General features: G+C 40.2%; 1 protein-coding gene across 1 annotated transcript in view; it reads right to left on the bottom strand.

Moving 5' to 3' along the window:
• The window catches only part of GUCY2F (guanylate cyclase 2F, retinal), a gene marked incomplete at both ends in the record, with an annotated part of 98,105 nt that overhangs the window by 44,817 nt on the left and 39,148 nt on the right, over positions 1-14,140 (bottom strand). Inside the window, 2 exon segments of the mRNA XM_082716510.1 lie at positions 4,057-4,146; positions 10,087-10,218. Coding sequence (XP_082572636.1) covers positions 4,057-4,146; positions 10,087-10,218 — 222 coding nt within the window.

Genomic DNA, 14,140 nt, shown 5'->3' with positions numbered 1-14,140 from the left:
TGCATGAGCATATTAGGTACATCTTTGTGCCAGTCAGTTTCACAGCATATATGAAATGGACAATTTTCTTTTAAGCCATAACTTACCAGAAGTGGTACAAAAGGAAATAAAAGGTTTGAATAGTCCACTATCTCTTCCAGAAATTGAACCTGTAATTTAAAATCATCATACAAAGAAAAGAGTAATAGGCATCTATTTAAAGAGATTGAAATAGAAAACTGACAAGATCAGATTCTATTTTGAAAAGACCACTTTGCAAAATGGAGAAAAGATTTGATAGTGATAAAAGTAGATGTGGAGAGAGTAGTTAAAAGACAATTACCAGTGGTTGCCAGGGATTAGGGAGAGGGAGGTATGAATAAGTGGAGCACAGAGGATTTTTAGGGCATTAAAACTATTCTGCATGTTACTATTATGTAAATGTATAATGATACATGTCATTATACATTTGTCAAAGCCCACAGAAAATACAACACCAAGAATGAGCCCTAATGTAAACTATGGACTTCGGGTGATAATGATGTATCAAGGTGTCCATCAGTTATGATGAATGTACCACTCTGGTTCAGGATGTTAATAGTGGGGGAGGCCATGTGTGTAGTTTGGGCAGTGGGCATATGGGAACTCTGTACTTCCTATTCAATTTTGTTGTGAGCTTAAAATGGCTTTTTAGAAAATTACTCATCTTTATTTAAAAAAAAAAAAGATAATTGTATTAGCTCTAGTGGAAGTTGATGGTGGTTTGGAGCAGGATGGTAATAGTTAAAATAAAGGAAAAGAACATTGGAGGTTGAAGGAGCATGGAAAAATCTCTGAAGTATGAATTGTAGAAAGCAAACTAACAAAGTACAATAGACTTAAAAGACAGTGGTAAAGAACATTTTAAGAAGAAAGACATGAATTTATAGTGAAAACAATATACCTTATTGCATGACTTTCTGCCACAATATTTAGCTATTCGAGTGCAGGCACAGTGAAAGTCAAGAGTTAAGATTGTCCAAGATCTGAATTTTGCAGATATGTTTGACCAGAAAGTGAGAAATAAGAATGTGTTCAAATGATGGCTTATGGAATCTAAAATTAACACAAAAGAAGACAAAAGAAGAGTTTGTGGGTTGGAAGAAAGCAGAGGTCAGTAGGCAGGAAGACCTGATGTAAAATACAGGCACATATGAAACAAAAGGAGGTTACAGTCAGAGTATGATGTCTGAATCTATGATTTTGGAGGCAAAGCATTTTCAGTAGCAATTAGAGATGATGACAGAGCCCAGGGTATAATAACAGCAGTGGGTGGCCAAAGTGGAATGGAAAAAAAATGACTAGAGATTACATGGCAAAAAACAAAGTAACCGAGGTATTAGGTGGCACAGGAAATATGCCAGACAGTTGCAGACGGTGGTGAAGAGCACGAGCCTGGGAGATACAACCTGATTTTCCTACATACACTTTTGCAGAAATTAAGGCCCTAAAGGGATGTTGAAAGTTATCAGTCCTTTGGCCTTCTGACTCCAAATGTTTGCCTTTCAACAACATCCATCTCACTGTGCAGGGCTCCTTTCTATAGCTGGCTCACCAAGATCTGCTTTCCAGTCTGGCTCCTAGTATCCAGTCTCAACATATTAACATCATGACGGCACATAAGTTGGCAGTGTTGGACACACAGTGATGGCCCAGTGAGTTCTATCTCCTGCTTTATAAAAGTACTAGAAAGGAATTGGGGCCTTTCACATGATAAATTCTGGAAAACTCTGGCCTTGTCCCTAGAGCTCAGTTGCTATCTGCACCTGACATGGCCACATGAGTCAGTAAGGGGACATGTAAAAAGATGTTATGACAATAATGAGAGCCAGTTTTCTCACTATTTAAGAATGGAGTCACAGTATGGAAAGGGGAAAGGACAAAATTAACTGTGGGATTCAGTTATAATTAGAAGCATTATTGTAAATTCATGGTTTTAGATAGATGATAGATAGATTTGAATAAAATTTAAATCGGTACATGCACATTGATATAAATAAATAAATAGTTGAAAGGTAAGGCTCTTTCTAACAACACCAACTGATAAACACAGAAAGAATATTGGAGTTAGAAAATCAATGGGTACCTCTCAAACCAATATAAGACATTATGTGTTGCTTAATTGAATTAAAATTTTTAAAATGTTTAAAAAAGAGAGAAAGAAAATCAATGGGTCCTAAAACTAGTGAGCAAATGTTTGATGAAAAACAAGATATTTACACAAGCTTAAAGTATCAGTTTCTAGATTATGTGCTAATTACAATGGGGAAAAGACAGTAACCATACTGGAGAGATTTAGTAGATTTTGAAGCCACCTAAACCAAGTAATCAAAATTAACATCACAATGTGACAATTGATATTGTATGCTTCCTGATTAAAAGTACTGAAAAGCATAACATCACTTTTGTAGTATTTTGGCTGAAGATACATAAACTAAATCTAACCACGAGGAACATGGGATAAACCCAAATTGAGAGACTATCTACCAAATCACTGATCTTAATTCTTCCAAAAATATCCAGGTGAAGAAAAAACAAAGAAAGGCAGAGAAACTGTTCCAAATGAAAGGCACTAAGGAGACAACTAACTATAATACGTGATCCTGGATTGGAAACTGGCCTGGGGAAAATTAGCTATCATTTATTTTGACCATTGATAAAATTAAAATATGGACAATAGTTATATATTATTATATTAATGTTCAATTTCCAATTTTGATAGTTACACACAAGAATGCCTTTTAAAGGAAATACACACTGATGTATTTAGAAGTTAAAGGGTGGGATGTCTATACCTTACTTTGAAATGGTCCAGAAAAAATAATATACATAAGCTTACAGAGAATGAAAAGTGGGCAAAATGTGAACAATTGCTTAATCTGGGTAGGGTATACAGGAATTCCTTGAATTATTCTTGCAGCACTTCTATAAGTTTGAGAACATATCAAAATCAAAAATTACCCAAAAGTCATGGACACATTCTATCTTGGGTCAATACCTATCTTATTTCCCCTAAGTTTGACCCTGTTGGGCACCCAAACAAGATATTTGAAGATAGCTCTCTGTTTAGCATCCTGGATCATCAAACCAGTGTGGGATGCCCATTCTAGCTCTGACGTTGATCGCCCTTCTGATTTCATCTCTCATTGTTTTAGTGTCAGCGCCAAACATCAAAACCATACCTAAGAGAAATATCAAATCACAGCATCTCATCTGATCCCTGGAATACACCCTGTCCATGGTAAGCCACATATCTACCATTTCCTCCTCTCCTTTGTTTTCTCACTTGTACAGTGCTTGGGATGTAGCAGATGTCTGATTCATACCTGTTGGATTGATTTGAACTTGCCTCCTTCATAGATGTGAAGAAATCCATTATCACTTTCTAAAACTCCCACTCTTCTGAGTCTGAAGGAACCAGAGACAGTCTCTGTGAATCTTTTTATAGACTCAAAGCTCAAGAAGGAGCCAAGATTTTAAACAGTTTGGGTGGAATCCTCCCTTAAACAAACCACCCAAGGACTCTTTAAACAAAATCGGTGGGACTTGGGAAATCACCACTTTTCTTATGCAAGTCATAATTACAAGATAACTTTTCTAGGCCTGGCAACTGGAGATTCTGAATGATTATGGGATATGTACTTAATAATAATCATAATAGCAACCATTTTACAAAGAAGTTGTATGTCAGGAAATGCGCAAGATGCTATACATGTATTATCTCTTGTAATCCTCATGCCAACCCTGGAAGTAGACATTAATATACTTCCTTTACAAATAAGGAAAGTAAGACTCAGGGGTTTAGGTGACTTGCCTAAGTTAAAATAGCTTTTAAGTGAGTAGAGCTAGGAAGGGAGTCCTTCATGTCTCTTTGACTTCAGAGTCTATACTTCTGCCATAGCATCACATGGTCATATCAAGACAGTCGCAGTGTTCCCCACACTTACTTGTTAAGGGTCTTCCTAACAGCTGGTGTTAGTTACTTCGGAGAAAGGATTGGTTTTAGTGGGAATGTACATAAACAAGGATTTCTCATACCATTTCAAACATATCACTTGCACTGGATTTGATGGACTTAAGGTCTCCAAAACCTCCAAAGGGGAACTTTTTCAGCCACACCCAATCACCCTAGAAAGAAAAAGGCAGAGAAGAGTGATGAGACTTAGTTGCCAACAGCGCTAGAGCAATGTCCCTTCCATATGAAGGGCTTATAATCAGACCATCAACTCAAACAGGCTTTGTTCTTCCTCCATCACACTCCACCACATGGACACACTGTGTCTGAGCTAAAAATGAGGTCACTCAGGGACAGCAGGGTGGCTCAGTCGGCTGAACATCAGACTCCTAATTTCGCCTCAAGTTATGAACTCAGGGTGGTGAGCCCAGCGTCAGACTCCATGCTCCTTGGGGAGTCTGCTTGAGTCTCCCTCTGACCCTCCCCCACAATCACTCTCTCTCTCTGTTCTAGTAAATAGATAGTTGATAGATAGATAGATAAATGATAGATAAATCAAATCTTTACAAAGGAGGTCATGCAGAGAAATGAAAGGTAAAAATTCCAGTTAACTCAAGACAGGGAAACCACAGCAGGTAGGCAGACTTCCGAAAAGGAAAGTTATCACTCTCTGCAATGACTCCTTTCACTAACTGTAGAAAGTGCTAGGTCATTTCACTTATTCATACCTAAGTGGTGTAGTACTGGGTTCGCCACAATTAATGATGATGGTTGGTGGTTGCAATTCTTACTGCCTTCAGGCATCCATGGTGGGAGATGTAATGCAGCAAACATTTTTCTGCATTTACCTTGCTCCATTTCTCTCCTGTGGGACAGGCCATTTTGGGGGCCTCTTGTGCTTCAGTCATAAACCAGTTGGCTTTAGTGTAGATTAAACATTTCTTATTTGGATGCACAAATGTACTACTTTAGTAATATGAGTAAGCTAGACCCTTTCAGAAGTCTATTTCTGACTTTTTAAGTACAAAGCCGCTATTTCTAAGGCTGCTGTCAAGTCAAAAACAATTATTTTATTGTCTTTACTTTAACATCACTTGATTGATAATTTTCTTCTCTGTTCATAGCCTCAAGGACTAATCAGTCATCAAGCCCTATTTCGTTTCTGTCCAACCCAAATTTTTTTTAGAAAAGCAATACAAATACAGATTCCTTTTTCTCCCTGATAATAATGCCTTGCATTTGCACAGCGCTCTTTACCCTTCAAAGTGCTTTCACATCTATTACCTAGAGCCTGGAGATTCCATTTCAGGCTGCATCAAATTGTCGGCAAGGAGAGATAATAAAACAGAGAGCTCTGTGCAGTCAAATTCCAGGAAGAGAGTGTAAGCATTCTCTTATTAAGGAATATATCCAGCTGTGGCACTGCATCTGGAGACCTGCCAGAGGCAAAGGCTAATAACGGGAGCTGCGGGCATCTGAGTTCCACGCCCACACTCTGGGTTAGAGGGCATCTTCGAGCTGAGGAGCTTGAAGCCCTTTAACTAGGGAATGGCTCTTGGAGGACTTTGGCAGCTGAGCAGAACTGTGCCAGCCAGGCTCAGTGCCCACAGAGTCCAGCAAGGTTAGTCCAGGATCCGCACCTGCCTGCAGCAAAATGGCCAAGCATGAAAGGCAGCCTTCCTGGTCTCTTGCTGGGAAATTCTCTGAGCCTGGTCCCAGGCCAGCTGCATCACGGTCACCTGGGAACTGGTTAGAAAAGCTGAGTCTCAGGCTCCACCCCACATTTAACTTCCTTAATCATAGGAGTCAGGAGGGCCAGGTCAGAGCTCGAGCTCAAAGGCTTAGCCTTCAGGGGACTTTGCCCTCTACAGGTCTCAAAGCCAAGGTTTCAGCCGAAAGACAAAAATTCTAACTGGGATTTCACAAAACCAGCAACATGCGGGATATAGTGGAGGGCAATAAAGCCTTTCCAGCACCTTTGCAACCATTTTCCATGGCCCCTGGTCACTACTAGCTGTTAAGGCTAATTAGAAAGGGTGTTTTCCCACAAGGAACAATGAATAAACAAATCAACATGTGAGAATATAATTTTACAGCTGGTGGCAGTTGGGCGATGTTGGGCGGCAGCCCTGGTTGAAAACATACATGCATGTGCCATGCCTTCATTTACTCTTACATCCTCCAGATACCACGGAACACATTCCACTGGCAGCATGGCTGGTCTGCATACCACCAACCCCTGCCTGCCAGGTGGAGCCTCTTTGTCAGGTTTGGAGTCAGGCTGTAGAAGTGGAGGAGAGAAGCTGAAATTGAACCTCCAAGATTATTAGGCAGAAGAAAGGAGTAACCTCAAAAAACTCCTGGAAAATAGTCAAGGTAGCATATAATCAGGTGCACATATGTTTTATTTTACCAGTGGCTATGTATGTGCATTGTGGAGTGTACACATATAAATGTAGCTATGAGAACTAACCCCCACTGCCCTGTTTCTGAGCTAGGCTGGAGGTCAGAACCTCTCTGCCCAACCCTGCACCCCTCTAAGTTAGTACATGTCTGTAATGTGAATAGTACCCTCTTAAATACGGGTGCCCTTGTGCAGTGCACAACCTGGCATCAGGACTTGCAACCCTAACTCTGTCTCTGACCAGTACCTGATACTGTCTTCCTGGAGTCAGCTTTATTATAGAGAGGGGATAGCCTCTCTCTGGCTTATTACCTTTTAGAGATCATTAAGCCGAGCCTTTTTCTCCCCCCAGCCAGATCATCAAATTTGAGAGCTGGAAAGGGTCTTGGGTATCCCTGTTCTAATCCCTTCGTATTTTGGTAAAGAAACTGAAGTCTAAAGAGATGAAGTGACTTGCCCAAGGTCAGAAGGCTAGGTAGTAACAGAACCAAGGTCTTCCCCTTTCCACTTTCTACTTTATTGCTCTTTTCTCTCATGGCTTTCTTTGGTTTGGGGATTTGTGTGTATTTATTTCAAGATTGAAATAGTTCCCACAAACTTTATAAGCAGATTTTTACTGAGTCTGTGTGTGTTCTACTTCATGAATAATGAGGAAAAGGAAGGAAACAGGCAGGTTTTATCTTCACCACACATGCATTATTTGTTTTGTTTTTTCTTTTTAAGAGAGAGAATGATAAAATACTTCATTCATCATTCAGTTTTTAATTAAGAGGAAGAAACATCCAACTCTAGCCACTAAAGTTTTTAGAAGTAATTTAAAGTCCATCAGTTTTGCACTAAGGCCATGGAGCATTAACTAAGAGTCAAGAGAACTAGGTCCTGGATCTGGCTGTGCCTCAAATTCAGGAGTGGCCTCAGAGCAACCACTTCGTAGGTCTGAGGCCCAGTTTTCTAATGGACAGAGCTAGACAATTCTGTGATGAGAGAAGTGGTTGGTGGAAAGGAGACGTTAAGGGTGCATGGAGACAGAGCTCTAGGAGATATAGAAGAAGGTGAGAAAATAGAAGAAAAAAGGCTCTGGGAAAGGAAGATGATGGGGAGGCTGTTCAGGGAAAGGGGTGAGAGAAAGGAGACAAAGAAGGAAACATAGAGAGAGTTTGAGAGGCAGAAGAGAGAGTTTGAGAGGCAGAAGGAGTCAGAGATTAAGAGGGAGGGTGAGTTCAGTGGGCTCTTGCTGAGCCTATCAGGGTTGCATTCATGCCCACCTCACCCTCTCCCCTAGACTGTGGCTATCAGAGCAGACAGTGCCATGTTCCCACCATATCTGGGGAGTTTTCTCTTCCCAGCGATCTGCTCACCTGGCTTTCCTATCCTCTCTCAAAGAGGATCTATGAAAGAAGGGTGGATTTTCTGGTGTGGTTGCTAAGGTAGGGACGCATCTCTGTGTGCAATCAAAGTGGGAATCACTGATAGAAGTTCCTGTCCTTTGGGGAAGCCTGTCCTTTGCTATTAGTCATCTGCTCCTCCAGGCCCATTGGCTGGAACTTGCAGATCTTCCAGTGACAATTCTTATGAAAAACTGATTTATTTCACACAGAATCAAGATAACGGATCTTCTTTAAAACATTCCCAACAGAAGACAGTTTCAGAAAGCAAATTGAACCTCTTTGTTTGATCTGTTGATTCAATTAACTTACACTCCTTCCTACAGTTCTCTTCAGCCCTAGCCAGGCAGTTTTCCTCTTCTGTGGTATTCCTTCACACCGTGCCATCAGCCCAATCTCGACTTCATAGTGTGGTATTATTCTCACTAACACCCTTCTTTTGTGCAGATAAAGGCTCCCTTTGGCCTCCACTGTTGAGAAATCCTCATGCTCTGACTGAACCATAGTCATTATGGGAACTAATTCAACTCTCTGCCTCCTTCCAAGAGGTGGAAATATCTGACAGATTCTTATAGGCCAGTTATGTACAGATGTTTATTTTTTCCCTTTCTCAATTCTACACTATAACCTCTGTCTCCACCAAACAAAACATACCACAACTCGATACATAAATTCTTCCATAGCGTCAGAGAGTCATATAGCATATCTGAGCCAGAAGAAGCCTTCAAGATCTCTTAATCCATCTATCCCCAGCCCTGGCTACACACATAGGGAATCTTGAAAAAAATTCCAATGCCTGAGCCCACCCCATACCAACCAATCATAGTTACTAGTGGCAGAAGCTACGCACAGATATGTTTTTCAGGTTTCCATGGAGATTCCAACGAGTATCCATGATTAAAAATTTGGTTCAACCCCTCATTTTACAGATAAAAACCCAAGAGACCACCCTAGATTACTGAAATTTATTTCAGAATCTTAGCAGTGTCCTTATACTCATTAAAGCCATCAGTCCACTGCATTTGACATTTAAAAGTTATGTGATTATCTTGGTTTTGGTCTTTGAGAGAGTAGAGCTGTCAATTCCCCAAAACCGCAAGTTTACACTTGAAGCAAATCTCCTCTTTGAGTCAATGAGCTTCAAGGCAAGATCCGGAGGTTTCCTGCTACAAATTTAAGTCAGAGCCCTCAGGTACACTGAGCAAATATATATCATGCCAATCTTGGCGTTTTAAGCATCTGGCAATTATTTGGCCAATGGAGGAGAACACTCACTTGGAAAATTCAATACGTTCGACAGTCAAAAAACTCATTCTGTCCAGTTTTGGACTTTCTTTGTAGTTACTATTGAAGATGAAAGTGTTTGCTGCTTTTGGGAGTATCTTCAAACAAAACAAGGAAAGCACACTGGGAAGGCATCACTTAGGAGGGACTAGTTTCCCTCTTACCCCCTGCTTAACTCTTTCCTGCTGAGAAGAAACAGTTCATCTCTCCAGCTGTTGCAAGATTTGTTCTGGTTGCCAAATTCCAGTATCTAAGAACAAGGGGCCAGGAGTGGCCTCTTAAACTTGAAAGACAGAAACTTCCATTTTACACAGCAGGTCACCTGTTACTCCAATAGAGAGCACAGGCTGAGGAAAAAAAAGAAATGATTTTTAAAAGATTTCAGTAATATCAGAGGATAACAGGTATAGGAAGAACAACTAGAATTTGAAGGGAAGGGTTTGCCCAAAACTTTACACAAACATATTTCTAGACATTCCATCACAAACAGGTGTCTCAGGAAGTCAGGAAGTCATTTCTTCTATTATTATACTCTATCTTCTAGAATAAATGACATGATAAACTGCATGGATCTCCCGACTTTTTTTTAGGATTTTAATTTTTTTTTAATTATTTATGACAGAGAGAGATAGTGAGAGAGGGAACACAAGCAAGGCGGAGCTGGAGAGGAAGAAGCAGGCTCCCCACTGAGCAGGGAGCCTGATATGGGGTTCTATCCCAGGATCCTGGGATCACGACCCAAGCCAAAGGCAGATGCTTAACTGACTGAGCCACCCAAGCACCCCCAGACTATTTTTTTCACATGCACAAAAAATAGATGGATTTGAAAGATTAATGAAATCATAAATAAGTAGATCTGTTGCTGAGGAAAATCATTGTTCAAAAGATTAGCGAAACAAGTCCATGAGTGGATAGCGAACAATAAACTGGAAAGATTTTCCAAAAGCCTCAATATTTTTACCCAAAGACTAAGTCCTAAATCGCTGTCTCATTTTAAAAACCAAGAAGGCAGAAGATAAGATAGCTGTTGGATAGCCTACCTCATAAATGGATATGTTGGAGTTTTCATAGGTAGCTGGAGTTAGACTCCCTGAGGAAAAGGGGAACCTTGGAAACCTTCCACTTTGGACTTCTGAGGTGATCTGGAAGCTTACACTGGTAAAACTTCCTCTCTGTGAAAGGATTAGGAAAACAAGGTTATAAATAAAACTCCCATGATTTACAGTCAATGTGATACAACACATCAATAAAAGAAAGAACAAGAACCATATGATACTCTCAATAGATGCTGAAAAAGCATTTGACAAAGTACAGCATCCCTTCCTGATCAAAACTCTTCAAAGTGTAGGGATAGAGGGCACATACCTCAATATCATCAAAGCCATCTATGAAAAACCCACTGCAAATATCATTCTCAATGGAGAAAAACTGAAAGCTTTTCCGCTAAGGTCAGGAACACGGCAGGGATGTCCATTATCATCACTGCTTTTCAACATAGTACTAGAAGTCCTGGCCTCAGCAATCAGACAACAAAAGGAAATTAAAGACATCCAAATCGGCAAAGAAGAAGTCAAATTATCACTCTTCGCAGATGATATGATACTATATGTGGAAAACCCAAAAGACTCCACTCCAAAACTGCTAGAACTTGTACAGGAATTCAATAAAGTGTCAGGATATAAAATCAATGCACAGAAATCAGTTGCATTTCTCTACACCAACAACAAGACAGAAGAAAGAGAAATTAAGGAGTCAATCCCATTTACAATTGCACCCCAAACCATAAGATACCTAGGAATAAACCTAACCAAAGAGGCTAAGAATCTATACTCAGAAAACTATAAAGTACTCATGAAAGAAATTGAGGAAGACACAAAGAAATGGAAAAATGTTCCATGCTCCTGGATGAAAGAATAAATATTGTGAAAATGTCTATGCTACCTAAAGCAATCTACACATTTAATGCAATTCCTATCAAAGTACCATCCATCGTTTTCAAAGAAATAGAACAAATAATCCTAAAATTTATATGGAACCAGAAAAGACCTCGAATAGCCAAAGGGATATTGAAAAAGAAAGCCAAAGTTGGTGGCATCACAATTCCGGACTTCAAGCTCTATTACAAAGCTGTCATCATCAAGACAGTATGGTACTGGCACAAAAACAGACACATAGATCAATGGAACAGAATAGAGAGCCCAGAAATAGACGCTCAACTCTATGGTCAACTAATCTTCGACAAAGCTGGAAAGAATGTCCAATGGAAAAAAGACAGCTTCTTCAATAAATGGTGTTGGGACAATTGGACAGCCACATGCAGAAAAATGAAATTGGACCATTTCCTTACACCACACACAAAAATAGACTCAAAATGGATGAAGGACCTCAATGTGCGAAAGGAATCCATCAAAATCCTTGAGGAGAACACAGGCAGCAACCTCTTCGACCTCAGCCGCAGCAACATCTTCCTAGGAACATCGCCAAAGGCAAGGGAAGCAAGGGCAAAAATGAACTATTGGGATTTCATCAAGATCAAAATCTTTTGCACTGCAAAGGAAACAGTTAACAAAATCAAAAGACAACTGACAGAATGGGAGAAGATATTTGCAAACAACATATCAGATAAAGGACTAGTGTCCAAAATCTATAAAGAACTTAGCAAACTCAACACCCAAAGAACAAATAATCCAATCAAGAAATGGGCAGAGGACATGAACAGACATTTCTGCAAAGAAGACATCCAGATGGCCAAGAGACACATGAAAAAGTGCTCCATATCAAAACCACAATGAGATATCACCTCACACCAGTCAGAATGGCTAAAATCAACAAGTCAGGAAATGACAGATGCTGGCGAGGATGCGGAGAAAGGGGAACCCTCCTACACTGCTGGTGGGAATGCAAGCTGGTGCAGCCACTCTGGAAAACAGCATGGAGGTTCCTCAAAATGTTGAAAATAGAACTGTCCTATGACCCAGCAATTGCACTACTGAGTATTTACCCTAAAGATACAAACGTAGTGATCCGAAGGGGCACGTGCACCCGAATGTTTATAGCAGCAATGTCCACAATAGCCAAAGATGTCCATCAACAGATGAATGGACCAAGAAGATGTGGTATATATACACAATGGAATACTATGCAGCCATCAAAAGAAATGAAATCTTGCCATTTGCGACAACATGGATGGAACTAGAGCGTATCATGCTTAGTGAAATAAGTCAAGCGGAAAAAGACAACTCTCATATGATCTCCCTGATATGAGGAAGTGGTGATGCAACGTGGGGGCTTAAGTGGGTAGGAGAAGAATCAATGAAACAAGATGGGATTGGGAGGGAGACAAACCATAAGTGACTCTTAATCTCACAAAACAAACTGAGGGTTGCTGGAGGAAGGGGGGTTGGGAGAAGCGGGGTGGGGTTATGGACATTGGGGAAGGTATGTGCTTTGGTGAGTGCTGTGAAGTGTGTAAACCTGGCAATTCACAGACCTGTACCCCTGGGGATAAAAATATATGTTTATAAAAAACTAAAAAAAAATAATTAAAAAAAACCTCCCATGATTTAGGACAAAGCAATGAACTTGGTATAGATACTGTGCTCATCTGGCTTTCTTTTTTCTGTTTTTTTTTCCCTCAGATAGTAACTATATGAGTTGAACTTTGTAAACATGAGGTTAATTTGCCCATCCCCCAGCACAACTTTTTTAAGGCTAGGTTTGTTATCATGCTTCACCTCTGTATACCATGAAAGAAAGGTAAATGTTCGTAGGTACCTCCATCTCCTAGAAAGGATTTGATCTCTAATTTGGGGGATGCTTGGGTGGCTCAGTCAGTGAAGCATCTCCCTTTGGCTCAGGTCATGACTCCAGGGTCATGGGATCAAGTTGGGGTCTGCTTCTCCCTCTCCTTCTGCACCACACTTCTCCCTCTCTCACAGACTCTCTTTCTCTCTCAAATGAATAAATTAAAGAATGTTTTAAAAAGGAATCAGAAATTTGGGGGGGGGGCAGAGAAGAACACCAGTCATAATTTAATCTGGGATCCTCACTCTATAGACAAAAATAAGAACACAAGCATCTATCATTTTGGAAAAAATCAATAGCAGAACTAGCACATAATCCCACTCTTCTGGCTCTCACGCCTGGCTCATTTTGTTATGCCATCTTGAATGGCAGCCTTCCTTGTGCAGGCAAGATTAATGGCAGAAGGTATCCCAGAAAGCAATAAGACAGTAGAGAGTGAGTAGATCGTCTGCCCATGATTTATGAGTCTGATGCTTAAACAGACCCAGTTCCTTATTCCTTGATTTGTTAACTTGTACACATAAGTCTGGTAAAAGAGGACCAGGAAGTGCACCATTGAACGACAAGAGGAAGAGTTATCTGTAATCTGTAGTAACCTTTAAAATCGACCAGCTTTATCTTCAACTAAACCAGCAGACTTATTTCATATGTAAAAAATCATAAATCAACGTGTTCCTCATATTCTTCTCCAGGTCTCCAAATGTGCCTTTCTTGAAATTACAGTGATTCAGAGCTATTATTGTGTAGGCTAGCCCCCACACCCTTCAACTCTAACACCCTCATTTTACAACAAGGAAATATAGACCTAGTGAGGGCTATTGGCACTGGAAGAGGAACATGGAAGTTACCATTCCCAGTCTTGTGTTTTTTTGAATGCACCACACTCTGTTTCACTCTTGCTTGCGAATAAAAATAAATCTTAAGTACTTTCACATACTCTGCTCTTAATGGTCTTTGATAAACTAAAGATAACTAGTCGATTTAGCCCTGAGTTAAGTTCATTCTATCAAGACAAGACTATCACGAAGTTCCAAGGCACTAGTAAACTATACCCAGCTCCTAATGTGTTGAGATCCCAACAGCTCACAATTCAGACAAGATGTAAAACTTGACTCTTCACATAACCCTTGCATCAACCTGAACTCTCCTCAACAGAGCGAGGCCAGGGAGGAATCTACTTCTCTTTCATTCCTTATTTTCATATCTCAGCAGGAGCACTTAGATCTGTATATTGAGACATAGACCTCTGCATGAAGGGGCACAGGAGAGAGCAAGAGAATCTGCCAAAAT

The sequence above is a fragment of the Mustela nivalis genome, assembly GCF_964662115.1.
Source record: "Mustela nivalis genome assembly, chromosome: X".
Classification (NCBI taxonomy): domain Eukaryota; kingdom Metazoa; phylum Chordata; class Mammalia; order Carnivora; family Mustelidae; genus Mustela; species Mustela nivalis.
The sequence above is the reverse complement of the archived record's forward strand: the minus strand, read 5'-3'. Positions and strand labels throughout refer to the sequence as shown.